At 41.0% G+C, this 18,581-nt stretch overlaps 1 protein-coding gene across 1 annotated transcript in view; it reads left to right on the top strand.

Moving 5' to 3' along the window:
* The first annotated feature begins 385 nt into the window (after window positions 1–385).
* Window positions 386–18,581, top strand: part of cachd1 (cache domain containing 1) — an 83,225-nt gene continuing 65,029 nt past the window's right edge. The window contains exon 1 of the mRNA XM_080506563.1: window positions 386–879. Within this exon, the coding sequence (XP_080362689.1) occupies window positions 631–879 (249 nt within the window). The 5' untranslated portion in view covers window positions 386–630. The remainder of the gene's footprint in view (window positions 880–18,581) is intronic.

The following is an 18,581-nucleotide window of genomic DNA, read 5'->3' as shown; positions in this document are numbered from 1 at the left end:
AAGGATGACCAAACAATGAATGATGCGTTCAAGTTCACTCGGACTGTTGTGATTCTCCGTATTATTTTATATCACGTCAATGGACCCGCCAAGACTCGAACAAAAAAGTATACATATCACGGTACAACTTAAACAGGACGCTTCCGTAGTCATGTTTAACTACGGTGATAGAATTTTTCTACTGGTTGTTTTCTCCATTTCAGTAAAATTCCGAGCATCTCCGAAGGCATCGTGAAACCCGGATCCATTGATCGTGAGATCCAGGCGCCGGTCGGACTCCGCGGCTTTTCCACGCCTCCCACTTTCACCCCCATTGTGGTTGAATCTCCGGCAGAAGCACACTATGTCAGACTTCCAGGAGTTGGAGCGACTGGTTGAAGAGACAACGCGTACAAGGTTTTAAAAACGGGACGAGCCGAGGCTCTTTGACGCATGGATCTGCTTTCTTCTCCGCGCGGAGTCCCCGGAGCTGCGATGGTGCGCGTTTCTGGAGATTTGGGAGAGCCTAACCGTGGAGACGGGGCGCACGCATTCACCGCTTCCAACTTATAAAAGTTGTTTCCCGTGAAGTTTCCCCAGTTTATTCGCCACCGCTCCAGACTCCCGTGTGTTATCCAGCCCTCCGCCACCATGGCGAGGCGGACAGGAGACCAACCTCTGGATCTGACGCCCGGTGCGCGCACCGCTTTCCGGGATAAACAGCTCCGCTTCCACTCGGGCTTGCAGGCTTTTTCCTGGAGCTTCGTTTTCATGTGCTCGGCTCTTTCTTGTGGATACTGCGGAGCCGAGACCGAGTTTTCCATCCTGGAGGAAGCGCAAGTTTTGTCTGAGCAGATGAAGAAGCTGTCCTCCCAGGAGCTGGGAGTTTTCACTATGCAGGTAAAACACTTTTATTTCTATTGTTGTTTTTATTTGATTTATTCCTGTGTCTTGTAAACGGGCTCGTGTCGCTTTCGAGTTGGAGCGAGGTTTTTTTTGTGTGTTTTTTTTAAGTCACTCAAAATAGGCCTGCACATGACAATAATAAGCGCATAAAGAAACTTTGTTGACAAAAAAAAACTAAACAAATGTTGCGATACGGCTGGTTGTTATGTTGCCAGTGTTTTGATCGGTGTTGCAACAACAGGCGCTTTGAAGTTGGGACTTGTTTTATCTGGGACATCAACACATTGGGGGGTTTGGGGCTCTGGCCGCCTGGCCTTCTACCTTTCTTATCTTCAGATCGACCACAGTTTTATATCTGATCACATTTGGTGTGCATATATCCCCCGATCAGGCGAGACGACATGTATAATTTAACGCGAACATTTTTATTACAGCAACATGTTTCTTTTTATCTCTCTTCTGTAGAAAAAAAAAATGAAACAACCAAGAAACGAACCAGAGGCAGTTCAGTGTTTGTGTGTCTGGAGGTCATATGATTTCTATCTGGTTTGGCTGCATAAACGAGCACATCATTGTGCCACACAGGAGAGAAAAAAAGGTGGTTTTCCTCCAAGTCTCTTTAAAGTCCTTGATAAGTGCATTTGCGGCACATAAGCTATGCGAATTAGTCAGTTTTAAATGCAGATTGGGATTCCTCTTGTAAACCCTGTTTATTCTCTCGGTGAACATATAGAGGCTTAAATGAGATGTTTATAGAGTGCACACGATCATATCTTATCGTTTCAACATTTATATGGGTTGAAACGCAGATGTAGAAATGAATCCAACCAATGCATGATTGAATCACAACTGAACTGCGACAGAACTGAGAAAACTGAATGTTTTTTTTTATACATGATTGTTGTGTTAATGTTAATTCTATACCCCCGAATGCTATCGTTTTATTTCCAGGAGATCGAAGACGTTGATATTTAAATAGTTGTATACATGTATATTTTTTGCATTCCTGCGTAAATTCCATTTTCAACTGTAACCTTGATTATTGTTGACTGGCCACAGTCATGCACTCTATTTCAAATTGCAACTTGATTATTGGATCGTTTGGTTGTGTAACAGTTGGATGTTGCCTGTCCCTTGAAATGGCCATGAATTAAAAACCTGTTTAGTATTTCATGTGACGTCAGACTCCTAATAAGATGATTATAAGGCACATAAGTGAAGAAGAGAGTTGAGTGACTCTACAAAGCCAATGTTATTGAACAGCTGAATATAACCCTTCTCAGAATCTTATTTTACTACTGAAATGCAGCAGGTTGTTGCTCTACTGATGTTGGACTGATTGCTTGGGCACTGAAGATGTTGCCCTGAGTTGAACATGATGGCGCTCTGTATTTTCACACTTCACATTATGTAACCATCAGCAAAATAATGAACGGTGAACGAGGGCGAAGGGTTCCTACACCACCGATTGATAGTGGATCCTCCACCGAGAGCAGAGCAGGGACCAGACCCCGTCACGTCCAGCCGTGCTGAGCTGCATTCAGTCACCAAATGGCAGGAGGTGCAGTGGTGCCCGGTGCTGAGGGTGTGATGGGAGGGGAGGGGGGGGGGGGGGGGGGGGGGGGGGGGGTGTTTAGCACTTCAGAGGAAGAGGAGCTCACAGGCCCCCGAACACAGAGGCAAGGCGGCGGGGGGGCCCCGGCCCCAAATGGTGTTTCATCTTCTCTGCCTCCACACCGAGCTGCCTTCATCTCCGCATTGGGAGTCAGCTTTGAGGCCTTCCTCTGATCCTGCCGGATCCGCAGTTGTCAATGCTCATCCCTCCCCGAGCTCCAGTTTGTGCTCTCGCCGGTTTATTTCTAGTCGTTGCTATTATTTTCTCTCCAGTTTTTTTTTCTTCTTTTCATTATGCCATTTCCCTCAGTATTCTTGTTTGTTTTGGGTTTTTTTTTTTTGCTCCTGCTGGAGTAAATACTTTGAATTAATGACTGTCTCAGAAATTAGAGTAAAATGGGGCTATCACTTACAAAGATATAATTAATATGAAATATTTTCTCCTTTTCTTTTTTCCAGTTTTCTATTCTGTCATGGCTCATTTCAAATTCAAACAGTGGCAAACAAAATGCCACGTTTAGCGTCGCTCCCCTGTACCATGGGAAAAGTGCTTTGAGCTGTCGGGGTGTTGTACAAGCTGTGAAAATGTGACTTGGCATGAAGCTGAAGGGAGTGTGATTGTAGTGGTAGATTTCGCGGATTTTTTCGGGGTGGTTGTTCCATAAATTTAAGAGATGTGCATCCAGTAAAAACAATCCTCATCTGCCGGTGAAAATAAACACTGGGTGTTGGTCAGTTGTGCTGCGTGGACATCTGCTCTGGAGCTCAGATGGAAGCTGGCTTCTATCTGCACATGTGTCTGTTGAACTGGAGCTGAACTGTTTCTTGTGTATGTGTTTCTTTTAGGATGCTGGGATTATTATTATTATTATCATTAGTAGTATTTTGATTTGAACACTTCTCCTGCATTACCATTATAGACACGGTTGCATTAACATTCACGTGGTGTTATTTTGAACAAGATCTCCCGGGTTTGTTATGAAGCGACGTCTCCATTTAAAATGTAACTCTACCCCTCTTCGCCCCCGCCCCTCATTCTCCCGACAAGACAAGCTTCCCATTACACATCTGTCCATGCTCCCGAGTCGATAGGTCAACTTTGATCAATCCGTCATTGAGTCACTTCATCGTCACATGTGCAGTTGACACTTGGTTTAGGTGAATCGATGGGTCAAGTGTCCAAAAGAGTCAGAAAATGGTTTTCATATCCCACTTTGAACTCATCGCACCAATCATCAGAAACTCCCTCTAAACTCTTTGGGTTGAAGCTGCTGGTGACAAAACAGTTCAGATATATTGGCTCTACAATAAAGAGGCCATTGCAATAGTCTTTCAATATTTTCTCACTTTTTTGGGGTTTAAAACAACAAAAAGCAGCAGGTTAATTGTTAGTTGTAGGTAAGCACAATTTGGTTTTGCGTGCATTTTAATGTTTGACGTCTTGATCATTGTTGAATTCACGGATAAATAAGGAATTTACTTGGGTTTTGCTTCCTCTGCTTTAAATGGTTCACAGTCGGTTTCTCTTATTAATGTTTCATGTATTTGAAGCAAGCTACTTTTGGATCTTGCTGAACTCCGTCTCTCAAATCTATTTTTTTTTTTTTTTTTGGTCATTGATTTGTTTATGTTAGACTACTTCAGATGAATGTTTCACTTCAAGTACTGATTTCACATAACTGAATAATTTATGACCCAAGTTTTCACCATCTGTCTCTGGAGTTGTTTTTTGAAAGAGAACAAGCTTCACCTATGAAAATAATCATCGATACCTGATAGACTTTATGTGGCTTAAAACAAAAGGGTTTTCACAGTAATTTGAATTTAGATTGTCATCGAAACAGGATTTGATTTAATCTCCTTTCTGGGTTTTTCTTTTCTTTTTTTTTTTACATCATTCAAACATCGTCCTTGCACGACTTGTCTTGCGGGTTCTCTCTGGAGCCGGGACCATTTTACAATGACAAAACAGGCTTGATCACTATTCAGCTCTCGCGTAAAAGTGCAAAAGACACCCACAAGCTGTCAATGAAGCCAATCTGAGGTCTCTTTTTATATGTGAAAGGTCCAGAGTGTTTGCACTCTATTGGTTGATTATTTATGAAGGAAATTTCCCTGTTAGTTTTAAGGGGCTCAGTTGGTGGAGAAGTGTGGTTTGTTATTGAGGCTGCCTGCCTCAGTGTCCCCGGCCCCCCAATTGAATATTGATAGTAATTTGAGGTTGACGGAGGTTTGAGTAGGAAAAGAGAAAATTGGGGGTAACTATGCTACATCTTTAGTCTATAATTTTCTGGATTGGGGCGTGATCCAATAGCAACAGCCCAGGTTGCCACTTTATTCGGTTCTTTTTACTTGTACCCAGGCAATTTGACGAGATTTGACTTAACGTCGTAACACCCTTCTCCCTTCTCCCGTCTCTACTTGCTTTTATTTCGATCCTCTTATTCCATTTTCTCTTTTTATTGGCATCGGCTGCATGTGCTGTTTCTTCTCTTTCCCCTTTCTCTTTATTGGATCTGTTGCAAAGCTGGAGGAGGCAGAGGATGATGAGGAGGAGGGTTTGAGGATATGCAGCAGGACATCAGAATTCCTGCTCGGCTCTCTGCAGCACAGCTTCAAAGCCTTCTTGCCTCTCGCTGCATTGCTTGCGTAGCAGTGCACTCAAACAGTCAAGGTTACGGAGAACCTTACAGGCCTGCTGCTTCATCTCTTCAGTAGTACTGTTTCTCACACATTTTCTATTTTGACTTTGAGTCTGTGTTTTCTTTTGTGTGGCCATGTCTGCACACATCTTTCCATTAATACGATGGAAATTTATTTGGGCTGCTCAAGGTTCAGTCAGGTTGACTCCGTGTCGTCCTGGTAAAGTTTGGCTTCAAGCGTGTCGTGGTTGATGTCACTCAAAATCCATGAAAGACATTGACGAGTAGCACATCTTTGTTTCCAGTGGCGTGTGTCCAAAAGACAAATGAACCCTTCGGTGTTCAGATATGACTCTCAGAACATTTGTGCACTGACTGTAATGGGTTCGGTCAGGCTGTTTCTGTTTCACTCTACATGTGGCACTTAGTGTAGTAATGTAACAATTTCCTGTCTGTTCATTGATGCACTTTTATAAAGGACAGATTGTGAAAACATAGTGTTCCAAATATCCTTGGAACTCAGAGTTAAGATTTAGTTTTCATGGTTGATGGGTGAAAGTTCTAGAAGGCAGGTGGGGGCAGAGTTTAAATGTTGTTGTTTTTTGTAGCACTTTTAGATATTTCAGTATGATACTGTCAATATGGTTTGGTGCTTTTATTTACACTCAGAAAACAACTTGTGTGGGGATGGTTTTACTTTTATTATTGTTCATCACAAACAGTACATGATGTTCCAGCGATTCCTCAAAATAATCTTGACATATTTCACGAGTTTCATGGGTTATTTCTTGTAACTAAGCCATGGTCAGACCTGTGCTTCACTGCAGATGGTTTCTGTATTTGCGGTTAAACTAAAGCTTAGCCTCTTCACACCACATGAAAACAATATTTTCCTTTTACTCTCATCTCCTTCTGCTTGTATTACTTGTTTGGGTTGACAGAGCTGCAGGTGCTTTGGATTACTGAGCCATGCATTGTAGGAACTTTGGTCTATAGTGACCATAAATCACGATGAGCCTCAGTGGTTTATGAGCCCTTGGAGGCTGTGCTGAACTATCTGCACCTCTGCTCTTTTCCCTTTTTAACTCTTACTTTCCCCTCCAAAACATGTTGTTTAAGGGAGATATTTTGTTGTTGTTTTTTGAAACGTTCATGCTTTTTACACAACTTTTGGATCTTTGCTCGGATGTTGCTGCATCAATACTTCATAACTATAACTCCTGCCCCCAATCATGTAACTGTGTTCTATCAATATGTTTTTATTTTTCTTCTTAAGCCTGGCTGAATTGCAGAATAAGGTGTACATTATGAAATACACTGCTGGGTTGATATTATTTATTCAAAACCTAAAAGGTGATGCTTTTCAAAGTGACGCTTTAAAGTTTTGCTTTGTAATTGAAAATTCAACTTCGTCTGTTCACTGTACTGGAAAAACAATGGCTTCTGCCAACAGCTGGAGTGTCCCACAGAAACCTCTGCAACGTTTTAAAAACTTGGAATGACTTCCCTATCGCTCTTTGAAATCCCTGGCCTGTCCAAAACTCGGGGAAGCAGGCCAGTTGTGTTAAATATACCATCATCTTCCTGTCACAATGCAGAGGAGAATGGTGCAAAAAGAGCCACGCTTTGATTAAATGTAGAAGGGCTTGTATATCTTGGCCTGGCTCCAGAGACCTATAAGGTTAGGTGCCCCTTATATGCAACTGCCTCAAACTGCAGTGTCTCCAAAGTCCAAATCCAACAAACGCCAGACATGCGGTGGAGTCCCCAGACTCGTTAGAAAAGACGGGGACCCAAATACACGTAGATTGAAAGTTTGAAGCTTACAGCCTGTTTGCCATAAGGTTAATCCTAAACTTAATTTCCACAGAGGTACCCAGCTCAGATCATGACTTTGGACATCATATTTTCTATTTATATAATCTTAATTATTGAGACTGTGCTACCTGAATGTTTTTCCATATTAAATATTTACCACAGAGAGTTAAATCATATAGCACTTTGGTTCAGTCTGCAACATTGTAGTGATGCATTCACACTGTGGTTGGCCTGGTAAAACACACTCCAGTACGACTGCTTGAGACAATGGGGTCCATTAGTGGAAGTGTGAATGCTGCACTTTATGCTCGCCATACATGAGGATTGAGTCCACTTGAATTCAAGAGAGTGAAGACCTTTATTTGTCACAAGCATAATTATACATGGTATAACTAGCAGGGCAATGTGTGAAAGATCTCTTTGTGTTTGCAAATGTATTCTGGTGCAGTTCAGTTGAAGTCATATTGAAGTCGAAAACATGGAGCAAAGAGCAGTAAGCAAATCATAACTAATAGAGTCCTGCTGATTTTAGAAGTGATTTTAGAAGTGCTCAGGATTCTTCATGAAATAATCCAAGTACTTTCATTATTGTTGTGGAAGCTTGGTTAGAATAGTTGCAGAATAACTGTCACAGCAGCTGTCTAGTCAAGTTTTATTCACATCTTTTGGTCTGGTTAAAAATCCCTGTATTAGTGTGAAGTGACCTGGAACACAGTATGGAATTTTTCTTTTATTTCGCCCTGAATATGGTTAAGGCCACATTTCTGCATGTCAAGTGTGACCACTGTCCAGCAGCAAAATCTAGTGAGATCTGACAATATCACTGGATATGATGGCTCAATGTAACATAGAGGAGATTCATGGTTCCTTGTCGTCTCTTGTTCTGTTGCTCGAGTAGTGGCCCAAGTCAGTTGTGGAACATTTAAAAGATGGAGAGGGAAGATGGTAGTGGAGTAGAACTTTGCACTCATGAAGCACACGGTAAAACTTGGACCATTGTCGTGAGCAGAACTAGGTTTAAATATTATTTTATAAAGCATTTTCATTTCTGAGGTGTCACAGTATGCAGTGGTAATAAAATAATAATAAAGTTATTAAACATTGTCCCTGTGAAAAGCGTTTTTGGGTGTCCATTTTCATGCACCAGTCAAAATCCATGATTGTATGTCTGAAATTGTGGAAAATAAGCGAAATGGAGCTTAGAAAATGTCAAACTGTTATCAACAAGAGCTGTTGTTCACGGCACGTTAATATACATGGTTGTGCATTGCTCCCGAGGAGTGATATGTCAGTTGTTGTTATTTTTTCTGACACTTTGTTTTCATATTTTAGATGAACATTTTGACAACCAACACTTGCAGTGAGATACTGCTGTCATTTATCAATAATGCCTGGTTCAAACTAAGATTGAGGTCTCTGCAGTTTGCTTGTTCTCCCCATTGTTGTATATTTTGGTGGTAGCGTTGCTTTTCCCCCACTTTTCAAACATTAACATTTCAGTGAAATGATGTCTCAAAGTCTTTCCCACTTTGGGAGCATTTAGAGCCACCAACTGACCCAATATACATCCCTTTAGAATAAAAGCTGCAGTTGGAGTTACTCTCACATGCAATATTATGACTGGTATGGATGTTAGGTACACAGTGATAGCATTATATTGCTTTGCCTACATGAAAAATAAAAGTGAAAAACAATCATGAAGCCATCTACAAACAATCCACGCTGCAGAGCAACTCACCCTGAAGATATAAAATGAAACGCAAGAGTTATTTGTAAATCACACAGGGTTGAAAGTTTATTCCCATCCTGTTGGCGACTAAATTTACCAGAAGTGTGTTGATATGATAGTGTGTGTTGACGACAACACAGGAGCACGATCAGAATCTCGCCTTGTTTCGCCAACAAGGCGAAACGCCAACAAGGCGTTGATTTTCAGAGTTCAAGTTTCAACTGAAGTGCAATGCCAAAATGCACCTTTAACAAGGAAAAACATTTATTTCTGCATGATGACACCTCTAAGTAATGTTTTCTAGGTTGTTTTTTTTTTTTTTTTTTTTCAAATTTTCCAATCTCATTTGTGGGCATTATGTAGTCGGTTGGATTTTTTTTTTTTTGCAGTTTGATGTTCAAAGCCAATTGACAAAACAAAATGTGAATCAACATTTTATGAGACTTTTTTTTTCCCCCACAAGGTTCGGCTAACACAATACACATTCATTTTGGTCAGGTCCTTTTTAAATGTTTTAAGTGCTGCTTAGTGGCTCCTACTGGACTGTGGTCAGGAACGGAGCATGAAACCGATGTTCTTCCCCTTCTGCAGCAGCTGTTGTGGTTTAAATCTTGTCGGTATTGTCGTGGCGAGATCGTTTATCTGACCACTTTTTGATCCCTTTCCCACATTTCTCAGTTGAAAAAAGGCCTCTCTTTTTGGCCCTGACAGAAATTGTTTTTGCAGTCTGCCTCAGCCTTCACATTTTTGTGTCTGCTTTTACGAACTCTCGTATCTTTCCCCACTGGCATCCCGTACTGACCTGCCCCGGGATGCCAAGATCCCGTTAAGAATCTTGTCTGCATGTCTCCTTGCCGGCCATCCAAGTGCAGTCAAGTCAAACATGGCCAGAGACGGCTAGACTAACATTTCTTTCTAACTGTAAACACACTGTCTTTATCAGTTTCACCTGATTTGCATCAGCATGCTGCTCGCATGCGGGACAAACTGTTGTGCTCACAACTGTCCTGTGATGACAGGGCAGGCAAATCTTTTTCACACTCGTTGAACCCTGCGGCTTAAACTATGACGCCGCTAATTTATGGATTTTTACGGGTTAACGAGCTTCATGTCACTGATACATGGGTGATGTGTTGAGGTGCATCACGTAACTCAGACCATTCTTGTTTTTTTAATGTGGTGGGTGTGGCTTCTACTCAGGTGCGCCCAATAGTCTTGAAATTACGGTAAATTATATTTACATTATTTCAAAACTGAATTGTTGGGTTTATTATCCAATAAAACAATTAATGGAGAGTTTTGTGTTGATGCTTTTATATGCCTTAATTTTTGTACTTTATAATCTTTTAAAGTTCATGTCTGATTGCTCTTCTGGAATTCTGGAGGCTGTGTTCTCTGTTTTGCTCATTATGATCAAATAATGGATAACATTTAATTGATTTCTTGGTCTTTTAGGTGCATAATAAGGTGATTGTTAATATAGATCAAGCGAGAAATTGTCCTAGTTGTGAAGCCATAGAGCATTCACTGCGTTTGGACATAGTTGCACAATAAATGTGTTTTTGATTCAACAATAATAATTGAAAAAAAGTCTGCTTTGTGCCAGCCTGTTTAGTTGGTAATCTCCAGGCTGATCTTATGTAGCCAACCCTTCCAGGTTTTTGGTAAGAGTAGCTAAATCTGTCTGCCTCATATTTAAGAGGAGAGCTAATTAACTGGCCATGTTTAAACAGCTCATTATCGCGTTATCTTTATAATTCATTCCTGTATTCTCCCTTCTCATTTATTGTCATCCTCTCTGTCTTGTCTTTCTGCACACAGCCTCTCTCTTGCACACGGGCACAAACCAAAATAACTCCATGAGAGAGGGAAGGGATCTTTATTGTTGATCCAAGCTTTGTTGCATTTTTTTTCTTTTTCTTTCCCTCAAAGCTTCCTTACGTTGTTACTGAGTTACGTAGCTCTGACAGTGCTGACCTGGCAGTGTGAGGCGAGGGACCCCGGGCCGCCCTTTAGCTCGTCAGTCCCTTCACTCGCCACAATGAGGGAGACTCAAAATGAACTCTGCGTGAAAGGGGGGGGGGGGGAAAGGGAAGGGGCGGGAGGCTTATGGTGAATGCAAAGGGGGCAGTGAGCAAAATACCCATTTTGGAGGGCAACATGAATATTGGGACCAGCTCCCTCCCCCAGACAGCATGCATTTGTAAAGGCCCCCATCCCCCTTCAGCACACACACATGCATGCACGCACTCCTGCTGAAGAGGCTTTGCATTCCCGATGAGCAGAGAGTTGGAGCTCCTACTGTGGAGAAGTGTTTTTCATGCCCCTTTCCCTCCTTTCTCTTTCTCTACTTATGCTGCCTTTCTCTTTTTCTGGGCACTGTGCTGAATTCAGAAAGTAGCAGCAAACTTCACAGTTGTTGAAAAACACCCCCGAGTTTGTCTTGAATGTTTTCATACCTGATTTTGCCTTTTTTTTTTTTTTTTTTTTTTTTTTTTTTTTAACAGCTTGGAGAGGTGTATTTTTGTTGTGTAGATCTAACTATACATATGTAACAGCAGGATTTCTGGTTTCTATTCCTGGAGGCAAACAGCATTTGGAGATGGTGGCAGAAAATGCAAACTGGGGAGCAGGAGACTGAAATGAAAGAAGAGTCACAGAGATCACATGCAGTGGTAGCAGGCAAAAAATGACAAGTTCTCATAAACTAGAGTCCCATACTCACGCAAAGCACAGTCAACTGTCACAGCTCATTCGGCTGGTGAGAAATTGTGACTTTCCTCAAAGTGCTGGGTCACAGGGTGACGGAGGTCAACTTGGTAAGCCTAACTTTTTTTTTTCTTTTTTTAAAAACCACAGAAGAAGACATGAAGAAATACTCCTACTCCTGCTTGTATTCGAGAAATGCATCACATCACCTTATTAAACCAACGAGCACGACCTGGGGCATGTAGTCCGCCATTGTTGTTGCTGTTAGGTCGAGAGGTGGAGCGATGATGACGTTGTTGTACCGCAAATGTGCGTCTTGCCCATCCACACCTCAAATTCGAGGCAGCGTTTTAAAACCTCTGCACTCTGGAACCCGCTGTCAGAAAACCCCGTTTTGAGGCTCCTAAAACACCACGCTGTGTGGAGGATCGGCCATAAACGATATGGTCACACGAAACGGCGTATGTTCGTGTGGACAGGCTCTAAAAGTCTCATGCACAGTGTGAAGAGATACGACCTGCCCACGTGTTTAATTGCATGTTCTTTATTCTCTCTACCATCGTCATCTTCTCCTGCCTTGTGGTGTAATTGAGTATGTTTGCTGGTATGTGAATTGGTGTCCTTTGCTTTGTGTCTGCTGCTGGTTTGCCTCCTTTGAAGATGAGCCAGGAAGTGACCTGGGCTAATGAGTTGAACTTTGGACCTTCTGCCCGCGTGTCGGTAAGACAAGGCTGGCCCGGAAGATGAAAAGAGATGCAGCGTTGTTATTCTCACTGAGGAAATGGCAAAGGGGGGGGGAAATGTGGTATGGCTTGCTAATTATGAGGCAGGGAGGGCTTTGAGGGTGAGATATAAAATGAGTCGTCTGAATCAACACTTTTCAAACGTATATAAACACCGAAAATCACAGTTTTGTTGTTCTCTCTCGCTCTCTCGTGCTCTCTCTCTCTCTCTCTCTCGTGCTCTCTCTCTCTTATATCAAGCTTCAGGCACAGAGTGGTTACAGCTGTTATTGTTGTCGTAGCTATAATTACCTCTGAGATACAAGTCAGAAAGAGTTGAATGGCTGGTTTTCTCTCGGCTCATTCAAATGTAGAAATATAAACGAGGAAAAAAGGCCAAACTTCAACACAATTCCTCCTGTTGGCATGTCGGCACAAGTCAACATGACCAAAGGATTAAATCACTTTGACATTATATAACAAAGTATAAAATGTTTTCCCAAATAATCATTGGAGATGTACTTTCATTTCAATGCTTTCAAGAGTTACAACACAAAAAAGTAGTTTTCACAGGGCTCAGCATCACAGAAGATAATCATTTCCATCTGGAAGTCGATCCAGCAGAGAGCAATATTTAAAAATTTAATATAATTACTTTGCTTTTAAATTCTTCTTGCAATGTGCAATACCCCAATAATGTCTCTGACTTGTCAAAACATATTGTTTTTTTTGTATTGAGACCTTCTTTAAAGTTTCTAGGCTTTTTTTCTTAATGGCTTTTCCCTATGATGGTCAAGCTTTTGCCTGATTTGATTTTACCACTTGCCTACAACAAATAGCTGGTTCTTTAATTCTCAAGTGTCTATTTGGCAGCTCCATTTTACACAGGTCACCACAGCAAGTCATTGCAACTTGCAGTTTAGACAAGGCGAGATGCTCCTCTTGCTACAACTGGGAAATAACCCAATCCTAAAGCTTGCTTCTTTGTTGGTTGACATACTGCATCGTTTAAAACCATGAGACTAGTTGTTGTCCTGATTTAATTGAACTGAGTAAAATAAACGATAGCGTCACCTAAAGTGATTGAGAAGATAATTCAGTGTTTGAAAAAAGACACAGTGGACAGGTCACATTTACCCATTGCTCAGCAGGTCAAATAAAATCAAGTTTGAGGTATGACAATCAGTCCATGTTTTTAAGGAATGGTAATAAAAATATTTGACAATTTAGTCGTCGGGGTGACCGTCAACAAAATGAAGCATCTCCCCCTTCTTCTTTAGGATCATTTATGCTCTGTTAGATGTACATATGGATACCCCCACAGAGCCATTTGTCTTTACACTGCGTTCGTTATGTCCGTATTGGTGTCCATCTCCTGGAACCAAGCGTATGTGGACCAAATCTACCAAAATTAGTAGTGACATCAAAGTAATTTTTGATTACCTGTTTTGCCTGTTTGGCAATTAAGAGCAGCGCCCTCTGGTGGAGTGAATGCCCGGCAGTCATGTTTACACGTGTTCAGTGCACACATCTGTTTTCAAGCTTACATAGCATAAATTAGCCTTCCGTATCAAAATAATTGTACTCACCCAGTATCACTCTGACAACTGCACAGAAATAGATGCTTGTTTTACTATTTTAGTGTTATACTAAACATTTAAACAAAACAAAAAAGCTTGACTAAAACAAAAAAAAAAATCTTAGAATGTAATATCCAGCCTGCAGTCAACCTGGGTGAGGAGGCCATACCTGATTAACATCTGACATTGGTTCACACATCTTTACAGCCTCTTCAGTGCAGAAACACACCAGCAATGGGCTGTTTGGACCATAAAACACACGGAGAACCACTTGAACTAATATGGCATCTGCGTTAGCCTGGCGTTTAGTTTCACTGCATCATTTCTGAATGTCGTGCCCATCAAATAAAACTGATTCAAAGGGGACTGGTCACTATATAGAGGAAACTGACAGGCTGTTTGTGCAGGTTGCTCTGGCAGCCTGAAGGCTGAAAGGTCTTCAGCTGAGCCAGTGGCCAAACAAAGTGCTCCGTCTCATTACTTAAGCATTCATTTATGTTTTTCCTCAAACAGAAGCCTGGTTAACTCTTCCTACGAGGATCCTGCATCTTCTCTTTTCTGGTGAATCCAAATGCTCATGTGTCCCAGGCTTCTCTTTCCAAAAGGCCGTGTTATTGCCAGGTTTCGCTTGCTGGTGTCATGCCAGCTATTCTCTGCCTGTCTGGCTCAGACACTGGCACATCAGCAAGCTTGGGGTTTCTACAGGCTTCTCTTGGCAGCTGAACAGGAGACAACAAACATGTTGTTTTTCTGTACTTCTTAATGCAACTTACTGTTGAAAAGTTATGATGAGCAAACAAGGCATTGTTTACGTGCCAATGTTTCAAATGAAAATGCATCATTTTTGCATTTTTTGTTTCAGAAACGTTTCTTGTTTCCATGTCAAAGGATGTAGTTTTCATGACGGGCCTCGAGTGGGTGCTGTTGTTTGTTTTTGAAATGAAACGCCACACACATTCATGCAGAGAATTGGATAATGCAAATATTATTGTTATGGATCCTGAGCATTGATCCCAGGAAGTTGCATTTTTCTCGTTTACATGTCGACGGAGTCTGTGCTTTTTCCAAAAGCTTCACCTTAGGAGCCATTTGCAAACGTTTTTCGTGGCCATCGAGTACCATTGTCGTGAAAATGGAGACCTTCTTGATCTTGATTTTCAAAATAATCAACCAAAGTTTTGCTTTTTCACTTAAAACCATTGTTTTCGCGATGTGCAAATATTTTTGAAAGATGTATTTTGGCTTTATGCTCCATGTAGCGTACTCAAATTAGGCTTTGATGCGTGGCAGCATTTGGATTATTATTTTTTTTTCACACTTATGCAAATTTCGATCGATTGTTTTTATATGTTTGGGGTATAGGTGTGGTATTAAGAGGGTTATTTATTGTTTTAGGATAAGGTATGTTTAAAATGACATTTAAATGCTTCAATACAGTCTTGCATCTTTTGTTTGTGCTGCCACAAAATACATATGTATATAAGTGTGTATGTATTTAACTATGTACATACAGACATAAGTATGTAAATAAAGTGCACAACGTAGCAAAATGTGATTTATTATAATTTATTTGATGAATTGTTTACTTTTTGTTTCGTGACAGATGTCCACAAACACAACCTACATACTCTACTGCTAATTCCACAAATGCGTAGATGTTGCACCATTGTGTTCCAACGGTATAAGATCCAATGCCAAGAACTTTTTTGGTAATAGCAAAGATTGAATTGGTCATTAATTGGACACTAATTGTTTTTGTGTGTATAGTTTAAGTTTTAACCATTCAGTGAAATTTGCAATATGGTATGGTTTTAATGAAAAACTCTCAAAAAAACAAACAAACCCATCTGTGCTTGATTGTTCTATGGTGTTTGATGCTGGCTTGTTGGTAAACTGATGCATGACACAGCTTTCAGACCGTCAGTGACACGGGGTGCAGCCAGATTGTTTACCTGTTCCGGAAACGTTAATCCGTCAGTGCTGCTTGGGCTGTGTGTGAAAGGCCTGATACACTGATACTGAGCTCTGTGGGAACAGGAACACACCTGTGTGTGTGTGTGTGTGTGTGTGTGTGTGTGTGTGTGTGTGTGTGTGTGTGTGTGTGTGTGTGTGTGTGTGTGTGTGTGTGTGTGTGTGTGTGTGTGTGTGTGTGTGTGTGTGTGTGTGTGCGTGCGTGCGTGCGTGCGTGCGTGCGTGCGTGCGTGCGTGCGTGCGTGCGTGCGTGCGTGCGTGCGTGCGTGCGTGCGTGCGCGCGCGCGCGCGCGCGACAAAATAGCATGTAACCCTGCCTGTATGGGTGTGACGTATTCAGTATATGTGTATTTTTATTCACCTTTGCATCTCAATCATTTTCAATGTAAATCTTGTTTAAAAAGATAGATAGATGAATAGATAGATATCAGTTCCTCAGCTGTGTAGTGGAGAGCTTTAAAGTGAGATCAAATATTAATAATAAAAGGCATGTTCGGAAATTCAAAACTTGGTTTCTGGAGGGATATACTTCAGAGCTTTAATAACTGTGGGACTAAATTCAGTTCATTCTGTTTACCTCTGTTTGATGTGCTGAGCCAGCATACCAAACCAGATAAACAACATGAGCCAGCAGCGCTCCTACCATGCAAAAAGTATGCTCTTTGTGTAACAGACATTAGCCTCACTGCCTTGACAAAAACAGATTTGACAGTGACTAAAGGGTTTCTTCATCTATCTTTATTTTTGTATTTTAGAAAAATACCGGAGACAGGTTGTCTCTTGCTAAATGGTCCTTGAAGAGAGAGTCCTGCCTTATACTGACTTGATTTTACCACGCCTCTTGCAAATTTGAACTCAAGCCAAAGCGTTCTTATACATTTTCACCAAGAGTCAAAGGTTAAAAAAAAAACCCAAAAACATATTGCACTACTGCATTGATGAGTTTCCTTGGGATCAACACGTTTAAAAAAGTATTTCTGATGAAAAGTGTATACCTGAAAACCAACGAGCAAGACAACATTCCAGAGGAGACGAGGTAAAATGTCATACTGTAAAAAAACCTGCTCAACTCCTGCGGGATTCCTTCACACAATTCTGGGTCTGGTTTTACTGTTCTAGTTAACGTTTAAGTATGTCAGCTGATTTTAGTTCTTATAAATAAAAACACTCGTTTCTTTGCACCACCAATGGGTCAAGATGTCTCGAAAAAGACATGGGTATCTTAGACTAAAATATCTTTTTACTTTTGTATTTGAGTACGTATTGGAATCTTTTTACCTGTACTTAAAAACATTTTTGATATTAATTGGTACTTTTAGCTTCTGCAAAGTATTTTTTTTGCTTTACATTGAAATAATAGCATCTGTTTCTTTCTTTAGTATTTTAATTTATTTATTATATGAGATTTTTCTTATTGCTGTAATGTGCTTGACAAAAATAAACCAGTTCATATGTAGGTAAAAACTAAAATGAGTAATAATATAAAAGAGTTGAAATGAAGACGACCACCAGTAATTTAGTGTTCATTAAAGGAATACCTGCACATTATAGAAGTATATCATCTGTCCCTCAAGGTTTCCCATGCGGTTTACTGTGGTTGACCACCAGAGCATTGTCCTGCTGGTAGCAGCCATCAGAAGATGGTACACTGTGGTCGTAAAATGGAGGATCCTGTCTGTAGTAAATATCATGAAGGCATCAAAATGATGTTTAATTGGTATTAAGAGGCCCAAATTGTACCTCAAACAACTTCTCTCACTTTCACACCAACATGAGCATGAACCATTGATACAAGATCAGACTGATCCGGGCTTTTAAAGTGTTTACACTGACTTTACCATTTGAGCCTCGCTGCAGAAATTTGAAACCAATTAGACCAGGCACCATTTTCACAATCCCGATTTTTGTGAGCCTGGGCAATTTGAAGCCTCTTTTCAAGGTAGATGGAACAGTGCAGTGTGCTCTGCGATGTTTTCGACATCCGCCCATCTTTTATATGACTTTATCCAACTCGAGGTTGCAGTACACTGGAGCTCGTTCTCAGCTGATTCGTTGAGATGGTACACCCTGGACGGGTCAACTGTCCACCACAGAAATAACACAGAGACTCACATTCACGGCTACAGGCAATTTAAAGTCATCAGTTACACTGCAAATTCAGAAATCCCAGTTTCAACGTCTTTCAAATCATCTTTCATCTCCAATTTAACAATTTAACTAAACGTTTTGCGTCCAAGCTGCAAAGAAAGTAATATTAGAGTGCCCGGTTCCAATGAGGAACCAATTTGCACTGAACGTGAACTATGCTTTGAATTGGGCACGAAACTTTAGTACTTAGTCTTAATAAGGTCTTGAAAAAGTCATTGTTGAAACCTGTAGGAACCCTGTTCTCAGAAAACTCAAGGTGAAAGGTGACATTGAGGTGATGTTGGGGAATGGTTATGGACTTTGGAAGTTTGTGTTGGGAGTGAGCGAGATGTGGCATTCTCTACAACCCCCTCCACAAAATGTTAATGAGTGACAAACAATGTATTGTTTATATTTGAGACGATGATATTTTCTACTTACTTATGTCCCGTGATTTACTTAATGCTGTGTGAAGGTTGAGTTGGACAACCCTTTGCGTTTTGGTGCAGCTTTGTCTGTCCTGATTGGACCTATTTAGGCTAAGAAGGATCATTCTGTGTTTGTTGAGGGACTGACTGAGAGGGAGAATGAGTATGCTGGCTTGCTGTTCGGCTATTAGTGAATTATTGTACTGTTTTTCTTTTTCTTTTTTAGAAATAGTAACTTACAAATATATGAATAAATTTTTGGTAACTTTGCGTTGATCATTCCAACAAGGGTCAGCAGGGCTGGGATGTACTAGTTTGGCTTGGCAAGGGCACAACCAGTATCATATGTGTCTTAA

Source organism: Blennius ocellaris (genome assembly GCF_963422515.1).
Source record: "Blennius ocellaris genome assembly, chromosome: 12".
NCBI lineage: Eukaryota > Metazoa > Chordata > Actinopteri > Blenniiformes > Blenniidae > Blennius > Blennius ocellaris.
Note: the sequence above shows the minus strand (reverse complement) of the source record. Positions and strands in the feature narration are given on the sequence as shown.